The 23,545-nt window shown below is 34.4% G+C and overlaps 1 protein-coding gene across 2 annotated transcripts; it reads left to right on the forward strand.

Annotated features, from left to right (window-relative positions):
* The first annotated feature begins 1,580 nt into the window (after positions 1-1,580).
* On the forward strand, positions 1,581-21,743 carry LOC114257927 (uncharacterized). 2 transcript variants are annotated; one of them, XM_082873990.1, is made up of 9 exons: positions 1,581-2,149; positions 3,862-4,021; positions 4,142-4,203; positions 5,154-5,248; positions 9,462-9,575; positions 11,312-11,377; positions 11,761-11,858; positions 16,428-16,867; positions 20,291-21,743. In XM_082873990.1, exons 1-9 carry the CDS (start codon positions 1,795-1,797, stop codon positions 21,373-21,375), a joined length of 2,475 nt encoding a protein of 824 aa, XP_082730116.1. In that variant the 5' UTR covers positions 1,581-1,794; the 3' UTR covers positions 21,376-21,743. The 2 variants fall into 2 exon arrangements, with proteins under 2 accessions (XP_082730116.1, XP_028053545.2); XM_028197744.2 differs by having other exon boundaries at positions 1,625-2,149; positions 4,095-4,203; positions 5,165-5,248.
* Positions 21,744-23,545: the final 1,802 nt, after the last annotated feature.

The raw sequence follows: 23,545 nt of genomic DNA on the forward strand, positions 1-23,545 counted from the left end.
TAATTTACTTCAAGGTGTAATTGTAATTAAAAAAAAGGGGGGCGAATTACACTAACGGTCCCTGTAGTTTGAGATTTGTATTACTTTAGTTCCTGACCTTTCAATTGTGATACATTTGATCTTGAATTTTAAATTTGGTTTCAAATAAGAACAATTGAAGACATTATTATTCTACTTCAAGGGCAAATTCGTCAATTTAATAAAATATAAACTAGTTTGAGAAAAATAAATGTCAAAAAATTATTTTTAAATTCTTAAAAATTATTTTTACTCACCAAAGATAAAATTATATAAAAATGATAAATCTTTTACATTTTTATTTTTTTTATTTTTTTACCAAATTAATTTTTAATATGTGTTTGGATGATGGTCATGTAATGGGTGGTTGTGTTTGTTGATATTTTTAAATGATTATTATGTAATAGATAGTTGTATTTGTTGTTAACATATATTTTTAGATGGTTATCATGTAATGGATAATTATTAGACAAATATTTTTAGTTTTAGATTTTTTGATTTAATGGATTGATTTAATAATGATATGAAAGTTGTCACCATATTTGACTTTTAAAAAAATAAAAGCTAATTTAATGAAAATAAATATAAAAAAAATTATTTCTATTCTCTCAAAAGATAAAATTATATAAAAATAATGTGTTTTAAATTTTTTTTACCAATTTAATTTTTAGCTTCTTAGAAAAAATTTCTAAAAATAAATTGTGAAAACCAAACTAAATAGAATTTTATAACTAAAAAAATTCTAATATTATTCATTAAAAAAATGTCATTATGTTTTAAATAGTATATAAGTTAATTAATAAAAAATAAATTTTATGGCGATTTTATCTTTTAAATGGAGTAATTATGTTTTTAGTTATTCTTATTTAAAATGTGATTTAGGGCTGGTTTGGCATGTCTTTAAGAAGACAAAAGTCAAAAAGTTACTAAAAAAGCTAAAAAGTTATCACTATACACAAATTAAAAATATAAAAAACATGAATTTATTGATGCAAAGTAAAAGTCGTAATGTATGACACAGTGATTGGTCTGCCTCGGTACAAATTACACATGGGTGCATAACAAGATTACACAGGACAGTGATGTTCGGTTCGTGGGAGCTTGTTACAGGTCCTATTTGATAATCTTAACCGTTCAATGTGTAGAACTCATCGAGTACTATATGTTTGTAAAACATCTAGTTGATCGGATATCGCTAACTATATGATCAAATCAGTTTTGTATTAAAAAAAAGGGATGGTGTTATAGTTAACGGTTGAAAGAAAACTAATCCGATCAGATAGCTATCGATATCCGATCAACGTGATTTTGCATAGGCATGTAGTACTCGACGAGCTCTACATATTGAACGATTCACATTTTTTCGGAAAAAGTTAAAAAGTTAACCCAAACAACTATATTTTTTTCTTAAACTTTTTAATCCAAAAAATTCAAGAAGTGCACTTATTTAAGACACCCCAAACAACCCCTTAAAATTTAAAGTTAAATGTGAGGACCAAATCTAAACGGATTACTAGTGTAATTCGAGCGAAAAGAAACAGACAAAAAAAAAAGAAATAAGAAAAAAAAGAAAAGAAAAGGTTAGTGGCAATTGAGGGGTCAGAGTGCTAATAGCCGCCCTCAATCAAAATAGTCACTGGATTTGCAATTATTTCAGCGACGCTCATCGCTGCCTCGGCGCCGCGCCATAGTTCCCTTCCAAAATCCTCGTTCCATCATCAGAACTCAGACGGACGCTTCTCTCTCTCTCTCTCTCTCTCTCTCTCTCTCTCTAAAATGTCAAATCGTTACGCCCAAAACAGGTATGGTGGAAAGCAGCAGCAGCAACAGCAAAAGAAATTTGTAGCAAAGAGTAGTACTAGGACTACGAATACGCCCAATTCAAAAACCCCCCAAACAGAACCAACAACACTCTCCAATTCTCTCAGACAATCAGATTATGCATCGACCAGGAACTTGGTTTCCGGTGGCAATTTCGTGAATTACTTGCCCCAAGATGAGGCAGTTGCGGCCGGTCTACCCCCTGACAAAGGCGGATTGGATCCCGTCGAGTCTCAGCGAGTTGTCGATCATCTCAACACACACTTGTCTCGCTTGCTCCGATTGTGCCCTAGAGATTTCTGGACACAAGGTAGTGTTTGTGTCTGTTTCTATTTACTCCTTTTCCATTTCTAATTCTCTTTTTTCTTTTTTCTTTTTTCTTTTTCTGAATCATATAATTGCACACTATGGGCATGTTTGATTGAAATGATTAAAGTATGGGATTGTGATTGTTTTGACCTTTTGATTTAGGATTATTAATCCAATGCATAATTAATATAATAAATTTGTAGGATTATTACTAATGGGATAGGGGTGGATAGTGAATACCACACTAATTTGATAGGATTATTAATACCTCAGTATTGTGAATCAAACATGGCCTATCTGTGTTATTGCACTGTTGTGTTTCGACATAATACTAGTAATCATAAATGAATTTAGTTTTGTTTAGGTAGCGTTGGATAGAGTTTTAAAATTATTATTTGATAATAGAGTTGTATTTTGAGTTTGTAAGTTTTGGAATTATGATTTAAGTATGGAAAATTTGTTTAGATATGAGTTTTAAAAAAAGTTTTGAATTGAATTTAGAATTTTTGATGTGACATATGATATTTGATTAAAAAATTTACAATTCATAACTAAGCACACAACCCAAAATTCTATTCAAAATTCATAAAAAAAATTTAAAAAATTTTGAAAATATTTTTTATTTAAAATATAAAAAATAACAGATGTCAATTGTCCAAAAAAAAAAATTAAAAAAAAAAGATAGTACTGTTCCGGTCAACCTGACTACCGGGAGGGCGACCGGATATGCTAAATTTCAAAATTCAAAATTTCGCTTGTACCGAGTTTTTAAAAATAGGTGTGGAATTAATTTTTGAAAGTTGTATTCAAACACCACACTCAAATATGAGTGTAGAGTCATGATTAGAACTCCATCCCAAACACAGCTTTCTCATGGGGGGTTGTTCCTTCCGTCCTCCCATTACTAAATATTGTTATATCACTGACATTGGAACTACCTGCTTTCATTTGAGGCATTAAACTGGGCTTCTCCCAAGCAAATTTTGCATACAATATATGCTTGCGTGTCCATGCCCACGTGAGGTTTTGTTTGTCCATCCACTTCCATTGTGTTGAATGAAATTGTGGCACGATTGGCACATTTGTGGAGATGGTGATGGAGATGGGGATGCCACCAAGCCTACAAGCAAGAAATTGTAGATATGCTAAGAGTGCGCTTAGATTAATTACTAAATTATTTTCAAATTCTTAGTAATAATTAGGGTAAACTACCAATAGGTAGTAATTGTTTGACTTAATTCCCATCAAGTCCTATTAAAAATAAGTTCTAGTAAAATCGTTGCTAAAAATAATTTTTTGTGACAATTTTTTGCATATGTTGCTAAAAATTGACAATTTGTGACTTTTTTGGTCATGATTTTTATAAATTGTCACTAAAATTTACATTTCGTGACATTTTTTTACGACAAAATTTTCAAATTGTCTCTGAAAGTTAAAAATTAGTGACCTTTTTTGCGACGATTTTTTTAAATTGTCGCTAAAACTTATAATTAGTGATTTTTTTGTGACAATTTTCAAACTATCGCTGAAAATTAACAATTAGTGACGTATTTTAATAATGTTTGATGAAAAATGCCATTATTATCATAAGACCTATTCGATAATAAGTCCACCTACTAGGAATTACACGTAAGTCCCCCTAATAATTATCTTTATTTATGCCGATGCTTTGGTTCTTGTTATACTTATCCTTGTTCTTCTGGTGCTTCTTAGTGGCAAGCGATCATTCCTTGCACAACTTTTTGGAGAGCTTCCTACAGTTTAGGAGTAGGTGGTATGATTTTCCATATCGTGGAGTAAAAGGAATAGTTGCAGGGGTCATTGTAGGGGAATTTGAGCTCAGCAGGCGTCTTTTCATGGTCTTATACCGCATGTAAGTTTCACCAGTAACTTTTAGTTTCTCAGTGTATCAATGTTTTGCAATTTTTTTTTTTTTTTCCCTGCAGTTGTGCCACTCCTTCAGTTGTTCATGATTTGGAATCTCCTGTTGCAGATCTTCCAATCGAGATCCTGGTGCTAGGGCTGCTGATAGTCTCAGTCCAAACGACCACACAGGTGTGTTGTCTTCTTTCACTATGACTTCTGCATAATTAAGGAACTTCTAAGTGACACTCTTAGGAATTTAACTTCGGAAGTTTAAACCTGGTTGGAAGACTGAGGTGTACTGGATGTTGGTCATAACTGTATTAGTGCAACCTAGGGTTTTAAATATTGGTTTTATTTATTTTAATGTATCGTGTTAGCCAATATGTAACGGGCTTTTGGACTTTCGATACTGTTATTCACTGATATATCAGCTCATATGTCCAATGTCAACCAATATATGACCGCATCATAGATATTGATACGTATTCTGATACTATTATTTAGAACCATGGTGCAACCTAATGCAAATAGCTTGAATATGGTTTATTTATACTTCTTTATGACAAATCTGTGTCTTTCTTTTTAGTGACTGCATATTTTCAAATTTAGATTCAAGAGTTGAATGCAGACGATTAATATTGTCTACGAACATTTCTTATCATATTTTTATGTTCCCATGTTATTCATGTGCATTGGCTTTTGAGAATATGATGTCGTCTTCATAAATGTGCACGATTTTATGTCCCCATCTTATTCATGTGTATCAGATTTTGAGAATATGATGTTGTATTCATAAATATGCCAAATTTTACGGTAATGTCTAGGGTGGAGCATTTATTGTTTCCAATTTGTGTTCAATATCAACATTAGTCATCAGATTAGATGCGAAAATCGAATATTATTTGATCATTCCATAAAAACTCTCAAGTTTGTTGTTTGTTCTTTCATTTTTCATTTTGGCACATTTTGTTATCCTACTCATTTATTATTTACTTTAAATTTTAAATTTTAGCCAGTAATTATCATCTTACATTGCCTAGGAAAATTATGATCATTGAAACTATGAAAACATGAAATTTTGTTCTTGTTATGATATTCATCTTTATTATCAAGACACTATTAACAAATTCCACATGTAGCCCTCTTGCAGGAAAAGAAGTTACTTGACATGCCTAAGTTGTTGGATATATGTGCTATATATGGTCATGAAAATGAAGATTTGACCAGATCATTGGTAAACATGCACATTTCTACCTTATTTGTAATTGTAAATGATTAGGTATTTTAAGCAATGCTCTTTTTGAGTTGAGATTGTTAAATCTATCATCTTTTTTTTTGTTATCTAAATCCTATTTTGCCCCTATTGAGCAGAAAGTTGGAAGCTTTGTAAATTGTAACAATGCTTGACCTTAAGTTAAATATATATTCTTGGAGTTTGTTTATTTATTTCTTGGCAACCAATGAGATTATCTATTAGAAAAGAGAAGTTGGCAGAGGGATAATAAATCCTTAGAAGATTTTTAAAAGGTTACAGAAGAAAACTTTGCTAGACAATTATGACATTAAGTTTCAAGCTTTTGCCCACCTTGGGAGGTGTTAACTTTGTCATCATGCCTCTCTTCATGGGAATGAATTGGCCTCACAATTAGTTAATTGGTGAACCCTATGTCAAGTCCACCACGGTAGATGTCACAGGACTAATATATAAAAATTTTCCTGCAATGGCACTAAGTCCCAACACTTGGTCTCAGACAATGTATGCAACTCACACACAGATTAAATTTCATCAAGCATACAAGATAAGCAACACAGACAATGTATGCAACTCACACACACAAATTAAATTTCGTCAAACATACAAGCAACACAAAAATTACGAGAAAACCCACCTTGATTATTGCACCAACAATTACAAAGGAAAGCCAAATGCCAAACTCTCAAACGCTTGATGAATTCGAGTTTGCATGGCCATGCCTATATATATAGGCTACAATCAGAACATTTGAAATTCAAACAAGCTACAAAACATAAGGGACACATGCCACCTGCCATGGCAGTTGATACCCCCAACTGCCAATGGGTTAACACAGATTTGAAACAAACAGAAATAACTGTCACCAACTGCTCCCTTATTTCTCAAGCCACTAGCCAAATAGAGCTCGGAGTGCCATTTGTTGGTCTTGGTCAAGCCTAACTGCCTTGCTAATTAATCAAATTGTGCACCACGCCTTGCTATCATGCCATCTGATTGTGTAAAACCCCCATGTATGCTGCAGCATAGCATTAAGGTCATATTTTTGCCATGCACGTGCCATGTTGCCCATACTTTGGCCAAGGGTTGGGTGCCACCACAGCCCACCTTGTTGTATTGGCATGCCTCCCTCATGGCGCGGTCCAAGCCTAACATAGGCGCATGGTGCCACCAAGTGTTAAGCCGTTAGCTCCCAAATATCAAGGTGCTAACAGTAGATGACAAGCCAAATATATGTCATCCACAAGATGATGATTCAACTTTATTGATATTGTTTGGCGGTGAAAATAGGACATCTCTTGCATCCCTTAGAGTTGATAATAGAGCTAATAGATGCTTTATTAGCATTCTCTATCTTGTTTGAAAACCGTGGTTGTTTTTGAAAACAAAAATATTGAGAAGGTCATACTTCATATGCCCAGTGTTGCGCTCCGCTTTGTTGGATTTTCTTTTATATGAGAAGTTAAAAAATGACCTTGTTTCATATTTTTTTTTTTATTTTCGTTTAAAAGTAGTTTTTGATAATTTAGAAAACAATGTAAGGTTGTTTCCCTTAAAAATGGGGTGTTCTGAAAAAACAAAGAGGGTAAAATCAGTTTTACCCCTCATGTGGTATAGGCTTGGAGAACTTTACCCTCTGGGTTTTAAAAATAACCACATACCTCTCATGTGGTTTTGGATTGCATTGCAACACTAACTTGATTAGCATTTGCTTGCCATTCTTTTCTCTCGTCTCTAGGCTTATCCCTCTGCCCCATCTTACTAATAATAATGAAGGGCTTGCCTTGGCCATATTCTAGCTCACTAAGTGTAGTAGATGATTATACCCTTTGTTCTCTTTGTCTACATCTCATTATTTTTGTAAAATAAAAAAATTAAAAAGAGAATTTCTAAATCAAATAGCAATTAAGAAATTTGATTTTCTTAATTTTTAACCTAATTACTAAATTTTAACGTAATTACTAATTTAATAACAATTAAACGATAAATTTTTTCATATATATATATATATGAACTTGGTAGCAAGTTCATATGCATGCACATTTATATATACTACATAAATATATATATATATATATATATGTATATATTAAGATTGCAAATTGTTAGGATTTGAATCCTAACCTTCAGGACATTACAAGAGACTAATGAGATAGATTGGAGGACACAAATTATACCCAGAACAACAAATTAACGTGTAAGGAAAGGCTAAAGCTGCTCTACCATGTTTGTGTGCCTGTTCCGAAGCGTTGGATTGAGTTGTTGTAATCGCAAGGAGGGAGGCATTGGCGAGGGAGTATAGGGAGGGATGGGGAGGTGGGAAAGGCAAGGAGCAGTGGCATGTGGTGGTAGAGAGCTAGTGGTGGAAGAGGTTGGAGTGGGTGGTGGTGGGAGGGTAGGGTTAGGGTTTTTGTTAAGTTTTGAAGGACGAATATGAAATGAAGGATAATTTGGTCTTTTACATATTCAAATTTGATTTTGATAGAATTTTTTATCCTACTCTGAACTTTTGTGTGTTGCCCAATTTCTACCTATTTGGACGGAAAATGTAACTAGCAATTTAGTCCAAAATTATGAAGCACGGACACCTCTCCAGAGGTCGCGTATAGGTGTCGGACACGCTCCGGACACGTGTTAGACATGCTGGAAAGAGTTGGACACGTTGGAACACTTTAGGCACGCTGCGGACAAGTTGGGACATGCTGAGGATACTATTTTTTTCAAAAAAAATTATAATTTTTAATTTTTTTTACTAAAATAGCATACCTAAAGTTGATAAATTTGGTAAAATTAAATATTTGATATAGAATACAAATTAAATATTTAAAAATATACATATAATAAAAATACATGTTTTGAACGTGTCCCTAACGTGTCGTATGCTACATTTTTTGAAAATTTACGTGTCCACGTATCCGTGTCGTGTCACGTGTCCGTGTCCGTGTCCGTGTCTGTGTCCGTGCTTCTTAGGTCCAAAACCATATGGGAGGTATGTGGCTATTTTTAAAACATAGGGGGTAAAGTGCTATCGGACCATACCAGAAGGTGCTAAAGTGGATAGTTCATAAAACAAAAAACAAGTTTTTGATTTGATTTTTTAAAACAATAACAGAAAACTGTTTTCGAAAATGAAACAAATGCCTCCTACAGTTACTTGATCAATGGTTCTTTAAAATCACAATGCCATCGCTAACATAAATTAACAAAATCTTGGCTCTTCAAAATCACATCCTTATGATGCCTTCGCTAACAGAGTTTAATCGAGTTTCATCCCAACTATTTTGGATCACCTGCATAAACTTATTCTAAAATCTGGCTTTATTAAAGCTATATTTGTTTCAAAGCAAGGATGACATTTGGTTTGATGGTATGCCATATGTTCTGTTTTGTCCTTGCTCTTTCCATATCCTTAGTACAATAACTAACTACCGAAGAAGTATGGATACGAACATGAACACGACACAAACATCCTTCTTGAATTCATTTACTTCAATTTTTCCATCCTTTTGGGCAATTGGCCTTTTCTCAACAATGCATGCATTCCTTGTCATTTCTGATCCTCCTTCCCTTATCCTTAGTACGATAACTACCTACCTAAAAAGTACGGATATGAACATGATGCGGCACAAACATAGAGACATCCTTCTTGAATTCATTTACTTCAACCGTTCCATCCCTATGGCCAATTGGCATTTTCTGAACAATGCATGCATTCCTTATCATTTCTTATTCTTATGGAGACTCTAGATACCCCTTTGAATTCCTGACGACGAGTTATTGCATGTTTTATGCCACATCATGGTGCTAGGATGGTGCTAACACCATACTACCTTGATATGGAGCATTTTATGTTGTGTTTAGATCTTGGACTTGTGGAAGGAAAAAAGAAAAAGAAATTAACTTATATTTATTTTTCCCCCCTCCACAAATCCAAGTTCCAAACAAAACCTTAAATTTTGTTGTTGGTTTGTTTGAAGCCTCTCACTTCTTGATCGATCAGGCTTGTTGGGAGGAAACACAACATTTTGTCAACTGATGTAGTGCCAATTTCCGCTGTTGCTCCTGCTCTGTGTAGCAGCTACTTTGGAGTTTGGATTGTTTTAAACTTTGAATCCAATTGTGGGTGCAAAGATCCCCCCCCCCCCCCTCTCTCTCTCTCTCTCTCTCTCTCTCTCACATGTAGTATGTTTTGCAGGTTGTGAATGCTTTGAAGGCCCAGCCTAGTATCCATGATAGTTTTATTGCTGCATTGTCGCATTTCCTGAAAATTGTCCATACAATGCATCAACGTTGCAGTGCGTCTCTAGAGGTATACTTTCGCAATGAACTTTCTGTCTTACTGATCATGGAATGAATCTTTTTTTTTTTTTTTTTTTTTTTTTTTTTTGGTATAGCTGGTGTTTTAGATTTATATCAGTATTATGTCTCTGAAATCTGAATGTTGAGTTTAGATTTTTGTCTGACTCACCCACGATTTTGTTTAGTGTATGCTATTGACTTGACATTTCTAGTTAAAAATCATTAGTTGATTTGGTTTTCATCTGAATTCATAGTATGTATGGCCAAAATGTTTTTGGATGAAGATTTTGAATACCTAAAATATGAATATTTTAGCATTTTTAATTCTCATCAAGTATGTGATATGCTTGTCAAATTCTAAGTTGGTATTTTTTCGAGCGGCTTTAGTGATTTTATTGGGGAGATCCAGAGATGGTATATTTGTCTAGAACGTCAGAGTTGGATTTTGGTTTGAAACTCTTTAAAAAATAAAAATAAAAAAATTTGGAGGCCACTTTTATCCCCCTTGCAAGTTCAAGGTGGAATTTGGTATTCTATTACCTTTTTTCTCACTGGATTGGGGTCTATTTTCTGCATATTACTTCTATCTATATCTTTATCTCATTGAATGATGCCCTATCATTTTATTCTTTTTTTTTTTTTATCCATGTGATTTATGTCTTTGATGAACTTCTGTATCGAGATCTTAAGTAGCTCAATTACTAATTTTTGAGCGGTCGTTAACTACATTTTTCATCAAAACCTATCTTCTTGTGGATTTGATGATGAAATCATCCTAGGTATCTCAGGTGCTGAAAGGCTATGAAAATATATGACAAAGTGTCAACTGTGTTAAGTGAAAAAAAACATGTCTTGTGATGGTGAATTTTATGTAAATAGGGATTCGGATGTGTAAAATTTGGTTTAATGAGGAGGTCAAAAGTTGTTTGGGATGAATTTGATTACTAGTGGGATTTCTGAAGGAGAGTACAGTTTATGCACTTACTGAATAGAAAATAGCACCTACATTACCTTCATCCTCTTTTTTTTGATGACCTTTAAGGCTATTGAATTTATTTTTGTGTTCTTTTGCCTATCCATAGTCAGATCTTTTAGGAAGTTTAACTCCTTTCTGGACCATGTTACATGGATTCTTCAATGTGTTTGAAGTACCTGTGCTGGACACATTGATGGCTAGGTATTAATATGTCTACCATGTTTGATTTTGGCATATACCCAAAAGCATGTCAATTAATTGAAGTTTCTGGTATTGTACATGTACTACCCTAACAATGTTGTCTATTGCATGGTTGCTTCAATATGAGTAAAGTAGCATTGTTAAACGCTCTTATGTTACATAAAGGTACTATTCAATGTTAGAAAATAAATTAAGTTTTTATTGAACAAAATATGAATGTTTAGTTGTGTACTCATGTCCTTAAATTGAAGGATTAGATAAATGTGATGCTTTGAGACATACCTAGACCTGACACACACACTCGAGTCCATGTAACATAATGTTGAGATCATTGTGTCCCTGTGTAAGCTGAAGTTTGCAAACAGCGAATAATAGAATATAAGTGGGAATTTGAGAGTAGTATTATTGTATTTACCCTACATATATGTTTCAGAATTTATTAGCTTATTTTGATGTTCTATCTTTGCTTAAGTTTCTTCTTTGGCCTTCTCCAAAGAGCTGCATTACAACTAAAGAGTTCATACATCTGTAAATCATTCTAGAAATTTCTTCCCTGGATTTTTATACAGGTTCTATTTTCTTCTCATGGCCATGAAGATCATGGATCCAGTCAGCTTTGTGCAGACTATTTGGAGGTTATAGCTCATGCATAAATAATTTTTTTGGTCCCTGTTTGTTTGTTGCGGTGGAGATTATTTCCTTGGAGAAACTACATAACATGATTGTTCTATGGTCTAAACCCTTTTTTTTTGTCCTAGAGACTAGTTTCAAATGATTACACTAAAATATTGGAGGAAAAAGTTTCTCTAAATTAGTATTAAACATAAATTTCTTATACAGGCACCATGCAGGCAAAAATTATTTTTCTTTAATTATGCAAGCCACTGAAAGAAGAATTTTGTTTGGAAATAATCTCCAGAGCAAACAAAGTGTCTCTTCACCTCTTTCTCTTACTTTTTAGTACAGATGCATGACCTTATATTTCAGTGATTATGAACTTTTCTGGTTTTCTCCCCAGGTAATGGACTTCATAAATGATGCTATTGTATCCATGGATGCTTTTGTAAGTGCATACAAGCCTGCAGCCGTCTTTTTCTCATGCCCTGTTGAAATGAGGTATCGAACTTATGATGGAAATTTGACATTTATCTCTTAAGAATGGAGCTGGTTTTTAAATAACAGGGTATGTATTGTATTGGTGATATGGTCATATATCGGTCGATAACTGAGTGAATAATAGTATCATAAAGCTAAAGTCCCACTACTTAATGACAGATATTTAAAACTTGTTTTTACCATATGAATTGATATGCAATCATCCACGGTTTTGGGTTTAGTTTTTGTAACATATTTATTGGATTCATTGAGTCGATGATTAATCTAATGAATGAAAGGTAAGCCATTTGGTTTTCATGAATGGGTTGTTTACTAGATCTGTCGGTTACTATTTGAGATCATGTAGCCATACCCTCAGAAACATGTTAATTTATGAACTGAGAAATCTTGAAGCGGAACCTTCTACTTGTTGCATGGTTTATAAATTTTGGCCATGGTATTGGCAGGCTCCTATGAAATTGGTTATTCTTGCCTTGCTTGATATTGAACAATTGGCTGGTATATGAAAATTCCAAAAATTTCAAACATCAGAAACAACCACAAATGCACATCTGAGGAGCATTATGGGTACCTATTATAAAATACAACTCAACGATCATTCTAATGAATGAATATAAAATAATGGCTTTAGTTTTTGTAATGTAACCGGTTCAATGAGTCAATGATCAATTTGAGGATGAACACAGTAACCTATTAGGTCTTTTTGGATGGTTCTTTTTCTAGATAGGCTGTGTCTATTTAAGATAATGTAGCTATGCCGATACTGTCAGAACACAGTAACATATTACCTTGTTAATTGGTGTTGCTTATGCAAGGAAGGTGGGGAATATGTGTCCCATTTTCTGATTCACTGAGGTCATGAGGGAGTTGTGGGAATTGATTTTGGTGATGTTTGGGATGCCTAGGAAATTCAGAGTATTGGTAGATGCTTTGCATTGTTGGAGAGGGGGATCAATGGAAAATGTCAGAGGAAAGCTTAATTGTTGGTTCCCCCATGCATAATGTGGATTTTTTTGGGGTGAGAATGTCATATGAGGACACGTAAGGGTGTAAAACAACCTTTGCATAGGTTGAAGAGTTCGTTTTTGGTCATTTTGTATATTGGTCTATGTTACATGGACTTAGGTATGAGTGTTAATGTGTTTAAGCATCAAATTCAAATTCATGTTATTCTCATGTCTAGGAATGGCAACGGGGCGGGGCCGGGGATTGCCCTCCCCGTCCCCGATCCCCGAAAGTATGGAACCCCCCATCCCTGCCCCCGATCCCCGACGGGGAACCCCTCACTCCCCCCACCCCTGTCCCCTAACGGGGATCGGGTTTCCCCGACCCCGAAACATTCCCGACGGTGACTGAGTTACAAAGCTGAGTTACAGAACCCCTCATCATCATCATCTCACACACACACACACACACACACCTTCATGACAGAACCCCTCATCATCCTCATAACCAATCTTCAGCCAGCTGAGGTACAGAACCCCTCATCATCATCATCTCACACACACACACACACACACACACACACACACACACACACATCTGCAGATCTGAGACTGTGATCTGAGTCGCCATCATCATCACACACACACACAGACACAGGGAGAGAAGAGAGGTCTCGATCGGTTGAGAGAGGAGAGAAGATGGAGACTGGTTGCGCTACTGGTATCAAGCGGCGGAGTGCGGCCACGGCGGCGTAGAGACGAGAGACAGAGAGCGGCGGAGGAAGAGGGGATCTGAGATGAGAGAGAGAGATTTGAAATGAGAGATGAGAGGAGTTTTGTTAGATTAGATCTGTGATAAGAGAGAGAGAGAAGAGTATATATTATATATAGTGGGTTGGTGAGTGAGAGAGGAGAGGGAGGCGGGGCAGAATCGGGACGGGGAACAGGGCTGGGGCCGGGGTGGAACAACTTATCACCGTCTCCGGCCCGTTGGGGGTATTTTTTGAGAAATCCCCGTGTTAATCGGGGTCGGGGGGTCGGACTGGGTTTAAATTGCCATCTCTACTCATGTCAAAGGACTAAGAAGCATGGACACAACAAGGACCCACAACATGACACATGAAGGATGCATACAAAATATGTAGTTTTATATGTTTATTATATGTCATATCTATGAATATTCAAAATGCAACAAATACTAATCCTGAAGTTTAAAGGAGAGAGATCAATAGATATATATTTATCTTAATTTTCTTTCATCATTGTATCCTCTAAATTATAGTTGTCAAATCGGGATTCGAATTATGAATCGAAATGGCCTCGTACCGAATCGTGAATCGAATCGAATCAAATCGTGAATCGTAAACATTCAGTCATTTTTTCTAAATTATTTAGAAAAATATATCTACACACTTGGATGTTAAATATATCTTATGAATATGAAATATTTAGACTTAAATCAATGAAAATGTTGTTTTGAATGATGATCACATAGTTTAATAGGTAAGAAATTAACAACGATTCCTATGTAAGATCATCATTTTACTTTTCTTTTTTTTTTAAATATTTCTTATCAACCATTCTTAATAAAGAAAGTAAACAAAGATAAACTTTCAATTTTTAAAGTAACAATAATTTAACAATGATATTGATATGTGGACAATAAGCATACATACTTTTCTAAGTAACAATGACCAAATAATAAGAAAAAATATTTAGGATCTTTTATTTTAAAGTCTAAAATATTTTAAAAGGTATAACTGACATCACCCATGTAATATTTAACTATATTTAATTTAATAAAAAAACAATAGATAATTCATTGTGTAAGTTTCTTTAATCTTAAACATCTTTAGAAGAAGATATATTATGATTTTGTTTTTTAAAGGAAAAAAATGAGAAGAAAAACATGTTGGGCTTGTTTAGTTTGTATCTCAAGATATAATTTTTGAAAAAAAATTTCAAAATTTTGTTTGGTTCAAATTATTTGAATTTTTTTTTCAAAATCACTTTTTTTTCTCCTACACATCAATCAATCACTTTTTCTCTCTTCCTCTCATTCTCAATCACTTTTTCTCTTACTTACATCTACTGAAGTACAACAAAACATCAAATCATCTCAAACTCCAAAACTATTTTTAAAATATACAACCAAACAAACCAAAAAAATTTCTAAACTCTTTTCCCAAAATATTTTTTAAAAATTTATCTCGAAACATAAACCAAACACACCCGTTGTGTTTGATTGAATCTGATTGGATCTTATTAAAAACTCAATGATCATAATTACTAAAATAACAAAAAATCGTATATATTGGTTATTCTGGCAATAAACGCTATTAGAAGTTACATTATCTCATTTTTACTAAAAAAATGGAGAAAAAAGGAGTTGAAAATATGTTGGACACGATAGTTTTAAGAATTGCGTGAATCGTAAAAAGTGTATCGAATCGTGAATCGTAAAAAGTGTATCGAATCGTGAATCGTGCGATTCATTAGAGATTCACTTCCAAAATAGATTCATCCATAGATTCGTATCGATTTTGCAAAAAATGCAAATTGAATCATGAATTGAATTGTGAATTGAAAGATTTCGATAGCAGAGCTCTAAATTATTTTGTTTATAATTTATTTCATGCATGTCCCTAAATGTTTGAAGCATGTTTGAGTCTAAAATTTTTAAAAATAATATGACACGTTTGGATATGTGTTTGATACATGTTGGGAACTATCCAATGAGTGTTGGTGTTGGATATGGACATGCATCTTCTTAGAAGTGTTTGTGTTTTTTAGTCTATTGACATAGGTACATAGCAAAATAATTATATTTCTTAATATTCTTTTATTTTTTGGAATTAAATGGTGTTTACAAGGTGACATAGAGCCTTTTTTTGGGGGATATTCTAAACATTTGGGTAAATGTCCAACTACACATGCTGGACACATCTCATACCTTTACCTGTGTAAAGTGTCCAGCATGAGTACTTCACTTATTTAGGAGAGTCTATGTAACGAAGTAGTTGAACCTTGGGGAGGGAGAATCCTAACATGGAACAATTTTTGGACTTCATTGAACCATTTGAGTTGTAAGGAGTGCACAGGGTCTTTTAATAGGAGTTTGGTGTTTTCCTTTGTTTTGTAGCTATGTAAATGGGTGGCATCACTAATTCTTGGTATGCTCAAGGTTGGATAATTTTCTGTATTCTGAAACAAGAAAGAGGTGGGGGTGGGGAATAGATTTATAATGTAATGTGAAATAGCATAAGCAACAAGTGCACATGAGCACATCTTAGCGACATTATGGTACTAGGTAAAATGGAAAGTTCTCCACATCTTTATATGCAAGGACACAGAAAATGCATAAGATGGGAAGTGAAGATTAGTTATCCGGGTTGTCTCAGTCAATAATGTGAAAAAGTGGGAAACGAGGGTTCTGAAGCTATTTATGTTTACATTTTCCAGTTGTTATGGTTGTGTTTTATTCTGAATGTAGACAACTATACATATTAGACAATACCAAGCTAACTTGTCAATATCTTTAATTATAAGTCCAATTCCTTTCCATTTTATCAGTACTTTGAATTGCTTGTGAAGCACCATCCAACTAAATCTTTTGTAAATGCAGTTTTGGAAATGAGGAATTGCTCAGTACCCTAGCAAGATTACATGATTCATTGCTTCCATCTTTACAGAGGGGATTTCGAATTATCTTTACTACAGGAGAAGATGGACTTCAGGGAACAAATGGTGATATGCTTTCTAATATCACTCTGAGTTTGAAGATGTTATCAATGAGGATAGTGAAATTTGGTTGGAATTTACTAGATGTTTGCTATCTTAGTGATGAAGTGTTTGAAGGCAGCTTCCCCCTTCCAGTTGTCACAAAGATGTTCCCAGCAAAAGTGGAGGATCCTGTCATAAGGGCAGACATTTTGGTTCAGACTTTTAGGGAAATCAGTGGAGGATATTCATATGCTCAAGAGGGCTGGAGCTGGGCAACATTTTTCCAAAATGTTGAAAAAAAGCACAAGATAATGGAGAGAGTTGAGTTTTTGCAGAGTACAGGTATGTATTCTTATTAAAAAAAGCTGGTTTTGAAGAGATTTTGCTCAATTCTAGTTACTCTACCAACACAGTAATACTTTTTTCTTCTTATTGGTGTGTTAAGTGCTGAGACAGTGAGTGTGAAGAGTACTTAAAATTTAAAAAGACAAAAGGTTTAGGCAATGTATTCCACTTCTTGCTTCAAAAGGCCTAAGCCTTTGGATTCTTTATTTTTCTATATTTTGTAAAATATTTAAAATTAAAGTTGAAGAAGTGGAAGCATGGTAACAAATGACATAGGCAGGTAATACCATTTTTTTCTTCATTCTGTAAGCATAATTGAACTAGGTTTTTGAACAATGTCAAGAACAGTTATTCTATTGAATTATTTGTATTGAAGTTTTATTTGTGTTTTGTTTTCATGGATAGATCCAATATTCATATATTTTCAATTTTTTGGGCTGCTGTTCACTTGGCCTTTCTCAAAAGTTTGTTAATGATGACTATTTGGAATGATTGGCAAGCATGTAAAGGGGATAAGAGGATAATCTAAAATTTCACACGGAGCGTGCTCTAGATATTTTATTAACTTATTTTGGTTGAATTGAAGTTTTTTTCCCTGTATTTTATGTGTTAGATTGTTGATGGTTATATTTATAATCATGGTTCAGGTGTCTGGGGTCTTTTGGTAATTTTACAATTTATTGGACATGGCTTTTAGTGTTTATTCATACGCCATCTTATGGACTCAAGTTACGTTTTGGGGTATATGTAATTTTTATTTGATCTAGAATAATCAAAATCAAAGTTTTATTATCCCCAAGTTATCCTCCTTGAGGATGGGAGAAAATACAATTACCTTCGTCATTTTGGCATAATTACACCAATCTTTCTTTTAGTAAGGTTAAAGGAACCATGTTACATGGACTCCTCAATTTTGACGAAGTACTCATGCCAACACGACACAACACGACCCGTCACAACATGGGTACGGGTATGGAATCCGGCCGGGATACGACATGGAGAAAGTGGATACGGCATATGACGAAGAAAAATGGCATACCTGCAATTAGGACTATGAAAATGGAGATTAGGGCTTCGATCTTCATCTTAGGTGCGATTTTCATCTTCTTCGATCTCCCTCTCTTTCTCTCACTCGACTTTGTTCTCTATCTCTCGATCTGTCATCTCTCTCTTTGTCTCTCTCGATCATTCTCTTCGTCTCTCTTTTCTTTCACTCTTGATTGTTCTCTTCTTCTCTATCCTCTCTTACTTTCGATGTCTTCGTCTCTCCGCTCTGTTTTCTTCTCTCTCTCTCTCTCCTTTTTAATATAATTTATTTTATACAATGTAATTTATATAATATACCATATTAAATTATATATGTAATACAATTTATTTTATGCCTAATATAATTTTTATTTGTTATTTATTTTTTTAATAGAATCTATTATTTCTTAACTTTTTTTTTAACTCGTCTTCATATCCACATATCGTCGATTTTTAGTTTTGAAGTGTCCGATCCCTAGATACGCACCCACATCTGATATCCGCATCCGAGTCCGTGTAACGTAGACCAAAACTAATGCAAATAGTGTGAAAACAGAAGGATAAATAAAGAAAAATATATATTTCAGTGTGAAAGAGATGATAACATCATTTTTTCATTTGAATAACCAATGAGTTATTAATGAAATAGGGGCCAAGTGTTATGTGAATTAAAATCATAAGAGAGCCCAATGTAGTTATGCCAAAACTATGAGATATGTCATATTTTCTCAAAACCTCAGTGGAGGTTAGTGTAATTTGTCTTTTATTAATTATAAAGAAAAGCGAGAATGTACAAAGAGAAGAAGAGATCTTCCGCGCGCGCGCACACACACACACACAAAAAAAAAAAAAACAGAATAATTAGCGGAACTAGCAGAAATATTTAGGCCTTGTTTGGCTTGTGTTTCTCAAAAAATTTTGAGAAAAATCTCTGCAAATAAGTTTTCAAAAGTAATCAAACCAAACAAATTTTTTCAAATTTTTTTTCCAAAACTTGTTTGGTTTACAAATTTTCCAAACAAATCTTTCTCTCATACACATCAAATCAATCACTTTTTCCAAAACTCTCTCTTAAAATAATTTTTCAAAACATCTTTTGAAAAAAAATCAAACCAAACAAATTTTCGTACTTTTTATCTCAAAACATGTTTCTCAAATACAAACCAAACAAGGCCTTAATTCTTCTATTACGTAGAGTTGAGTTCGGAGGCTTTAATTGATGCTTTATGCAACCTCACCTTAGAGTTGAGTTTTAGAGGCTTTCTGTGATATTTTTTGCAACTTTATATTGTAGAGTTACTTCTAAGGAGCTCTAAGTAGGAAACTAAGATTCTTCTTCCACGAACCTTGGGTTACTATTTCATTAGAGTTGAGTTTTAAAGGCTTTGTGTTATGCTTTGAGCAACTTTATCTTATGGAGTTATTTCTAAGGAGCTCTATGTAGGAAACCAACTAAGTTATTATTCTTGGGTTACTATTGCATTAAAAAAGTTTATTCGTCACTCCCAAAACTCTAACCTTTGAATTAACACCTGAAAACTCCTAAACGATGACTGTCCAGTGAATTGCTACGACTAATTCCAGAATCTTGCAATCCGGCTTATAAAAACAAGCTAAATGTCAAGCTTTTTTCACTCTATGCTTTCCATATCCGAAACCCACCATAATTCATATTGTAGGCAGCCTTCAGCTTTAGTTTCCTAATATGTCCTACGTCAGGGAAGCAACTGATTCAGGATATAAATGCATCAACTTGAGGTAAAAAATTATACAGACGAGGAGAGGAGGTACACAAATATCTTATGCTGCAAAACACTACATAAACAAATTCCCTCCTCTAAAGTTGATGGTGTTTTTGTCAATGGCTTGAGAAAGTGGTATGTAGTTATGTGAATATATTTACTGTATCATGGAAAAAAGTGGCCAATCATCATATTTTTTTTGTTTGTTTATCTGGGCAGCATGGAAAACTATATGCTTATACCTGCTATTCTTGCTAAGACTGGTATGATTATCTCATAAAACATTTGCTAATTTGATATGAAAGCTTCGGGGCTTTCTGTACGGACATAACGTTTACCAACTTGTCAGAACTTTTTTAGTATTTATTAAAGCATTCCACATCATGCATATAAAAAAATGAGTATTTTTATGTAACATGCGCTAAGCATGTACAATTTGCTACAAAACTGATTGTGATTATTCAATATGCTTGGGGATTGTTTGACCTTTTAGAGAACAACTACTGTATAATAGAGTATGTCTTGGAGAGAACCATCACACAGATTATTGAATGTTCATTCTTGTACGCTATATGCTCGTTATTATTTTGCAAACTTATCTTTTGAATCAATCCTTGCTTGTGAAATCATTACTTCCAATGTTATCATGCAGGATGGGTTTTAATGGATGATGAACAATTCCAATATCTTTCTGGAATCACGAAGCATCCTTTGGAAGCCAATACTAAGGAGATACCTCATGTACCAACCTCTCTGACAAACAAGAAGTTGCAGGTGGATGAAGACACTGCAATTGTCGAGTCCAAAATTAGTCAAATAAGAGACCTTTTCCCCGACTATGGCAGGGGCTTCTTATCTGCTTGTCTTGAAGTCTATAACCAGAATCCAGAAGAGGTGATCCAGAGGATTTTGGAAGGAACCCTCCATGAAGATTTACAGTCACTGGACCCGTCACTAGAAACTATTCCACCTCCCAAGTCCACTTCTGTGAGCAGCAACGATAAAGGGAAAGGGAAACTATTCGAACCTATGTCCCCCCCACCCTCTACCAATGTGGCACTTACAATCACGGATCGACGAACTGTGGGCCCATCATTGTCATCATCGTCGTCTTCAGTTGGGAGATTTGTCAGGAAGTCTAAAGTCACCTCATCTGATTCTGCAGCCCTAGATTCCAGAGATGAAAAGGTTTTGGCAAAGACCACTGGCCTAATATCGCAACTCCAACTTGAGTATGAAGATGAGTACGATGACTCTTTTGATGATTTAGGTCTCAGTGTTGCTGATTCAGGGGTGGAGGAAACTGAGATACTGGGAGAGAAAATAAATTCAAATCGGGGAAAATCATGGGAGACAGAGGCTGGAAGTTCTGCTCCGAGTGCTGCCAATTCTAAATGGAACTCACGAAAGAAGCCTCAGTTCTTTGTCAAGGATGGTAAGAACTACAGCTACAAAGTGGCAGATTCAGTTGCAGTTTCGAATTACGATGAAGCGACGCTAGTTAATCAAGCCCAGAGAGAATTAATCCATGGTCTTGGACGTGGTGGTAACCTTCCTTTGGGTGCGGTTAAGAGGCTGACAGAATCAAATGAGGAGCAGGAAGGTGAGACTGATGTCACCGAGGTTGGGGGACGTGGGAATTCTAGGGGTAGAGGGAGGAGGGGAGGAGGGGGAAGAAATCATTACAGGAAAGACCGGGCCTTGAAGAAGCACTTCACTGGATTGACTGGTAATTAGGCATACAGAGGAGAGAATGACAACTTTTTTTTTTTTTTTTTGCATGTTCTTTTTTGCCTATAAAATTTTATCAAAAGATGAAGATATTGAAATCAAATTACCGTTTATTTGTATAGAGCTATGAACTGTAAAGCCAGTTTTTTGTTGCTGGCAATTTCGTCATCTGCGATTGGTCTTGGCCACTTAGATGAATGTCCATGTGGGTGTGTTTATTTCTTCTGAGAAGCACTAAGAATATTTGTATGGTTACACTTCATCGAGAGTTTTGGGGTAAAAGCTGAAGAAATCAGTATAATGTTTTGGTGAACGCAAAGATTTTGTTCTTGTTCTGTGTTATATATCAGTGATCCCATTTCTTTTGCCTTGTATGGGTTAGGAACAATACGCAGAAGCAGCACCTTTTTCACCTTTTGTTGTTTTACAAATATGAAGAGGCTCCTATCTAAAAAAAAAAAATAATAATTTGAAAAGGCTGTGTGACCGACCACACGTTTCACCCCCGCTTTTCTTTTCCTTTGCAAATTTCTATTTAAATTCAAAATCTAAATACATTATCTACATTCTCATTGTGACATTTGGTAACACACACTAACAATGGCAATTTCTCTTAATCTTGTATATAATTAACCTTGTTCTAGTTTGCCCTTGTGTTTTCTTATTTGCAAAATAATTCTCTCACGACTTCTCTCTAACAACACTTTAGTCTTTACATTAAAATGTTCTCTTCACCAACTCAGAGCTTTTGATTAGTAAAAGGAGGGTACCAAGGATGGGACCTAGACACGAGGCAAGAGAGGGTGATCTCCCTTACAATTTAAAAAAACTCTTTTATATAATATGTTGGCCTAAGTTTGAGCCAGCATCCTACCAAATATTCACCAAAAAAGAGCATCCCCTACCGTGGTAAAGACTCGAGTTTAGGCTGAGTCATGATCAACTGTGGCCTTGTGTTGTACTTTTAAAAAAATAAAATTGTACACTTATTACTGGCTAGTAGCTATATCTTTTGATACAGTGGAAGAGAGTGCTTGATTATTAACTATTAATTATTTTCAAATTATATAGATTCTCTCCCTTTAATTAAAAAAAGAAAAACTAAGTGATTGCATGATGTCACGCTCCCAAAATATTACAGATAAACCAATTCATAAGAGAAGTGAACATAATAGAATCAATATCCTTTCATTCATCAGAATTTATGTTACAAAAGATATTACATGCATTATACATTCATAAATGTTTATCCTGAATCTATAGCATGTAACATTAGTTAATAATTAACAAAATAAATGCCCTACGGATTTACATCTTTCCAAGATATCACTTGTTTACAACAAAAGAGAGTCCTAAGCTCTATACATGTTAAGCCATCGACTTGAATAAACGTTTAAACACAAAACAACAAAATAGAGCATCAAGCTCCTAGGTCCTCTCAAGCTATGTCCTTGGAGGAAGTATGTCACCGGTACCTAAAAATGGTTTCCCAAGTAGGGTGAGTCATAGCCTAGTAGAAACAATCTAATACAATGTATGAAGTTTAACTATGATATAAGTATCAGATAAATGTGCAATATTCATAATCAACTTACATTCTTTCCATAACCATTCAATTCTGATGTTCATTCTCATTTATTCATTTCGAGTTAATTCATTTCATTCCAAGTCATATGGTAAATATACAAAAATTTTCAAATGATCCAACTGAAACTGCAACTCAGTGGTTCCCTATCCATATAACCATCATACAAACACTTTAACCTTGTCATTTTACGAAAATTTCGTCCGTGGGATCGGCACCCATGTATACAAAAGATTTCGAGACTTTCACCCTGGACACTCCGGCCAACTTAATTCTCAATGGAGTCTATCCCCTATCTTCTCCCAAACAATGGAGTACATTCCATTTCTTCTCCCAAAACATTATACATATACAATGTATTTAAATTCATCGTCATATACAATGACTATCCATAACACATATTCAATGCCTTAGTCATACCGTCATATTCAATGACAAACTTAAATGATTAGTTTCAATCCATCTAATCATCATGCAATTTCTACAATAATCATAGTTATCCTCCACCGATAGCCCAATACAGATATTTCTAAACAGATATACAACATTTATAATAGATAATTTATCAAATTTCCATGAATAAGTGATTAA

Source organism: Camellia sinensis, chromosome 6, assembly GCF_055761805.1.
Source record: "Camellia sinensis isolate YWXY chromosome 6, ASM5576180v1, whole genome shotgun sequence".
In the NCBI taxonomy this organism is placed as follows: Eukaryota; Viridiplantae; Streptophyta; class Magnoliopsida; order Ericales; family Theaceae; genus Camellia; species Camellia sinensis.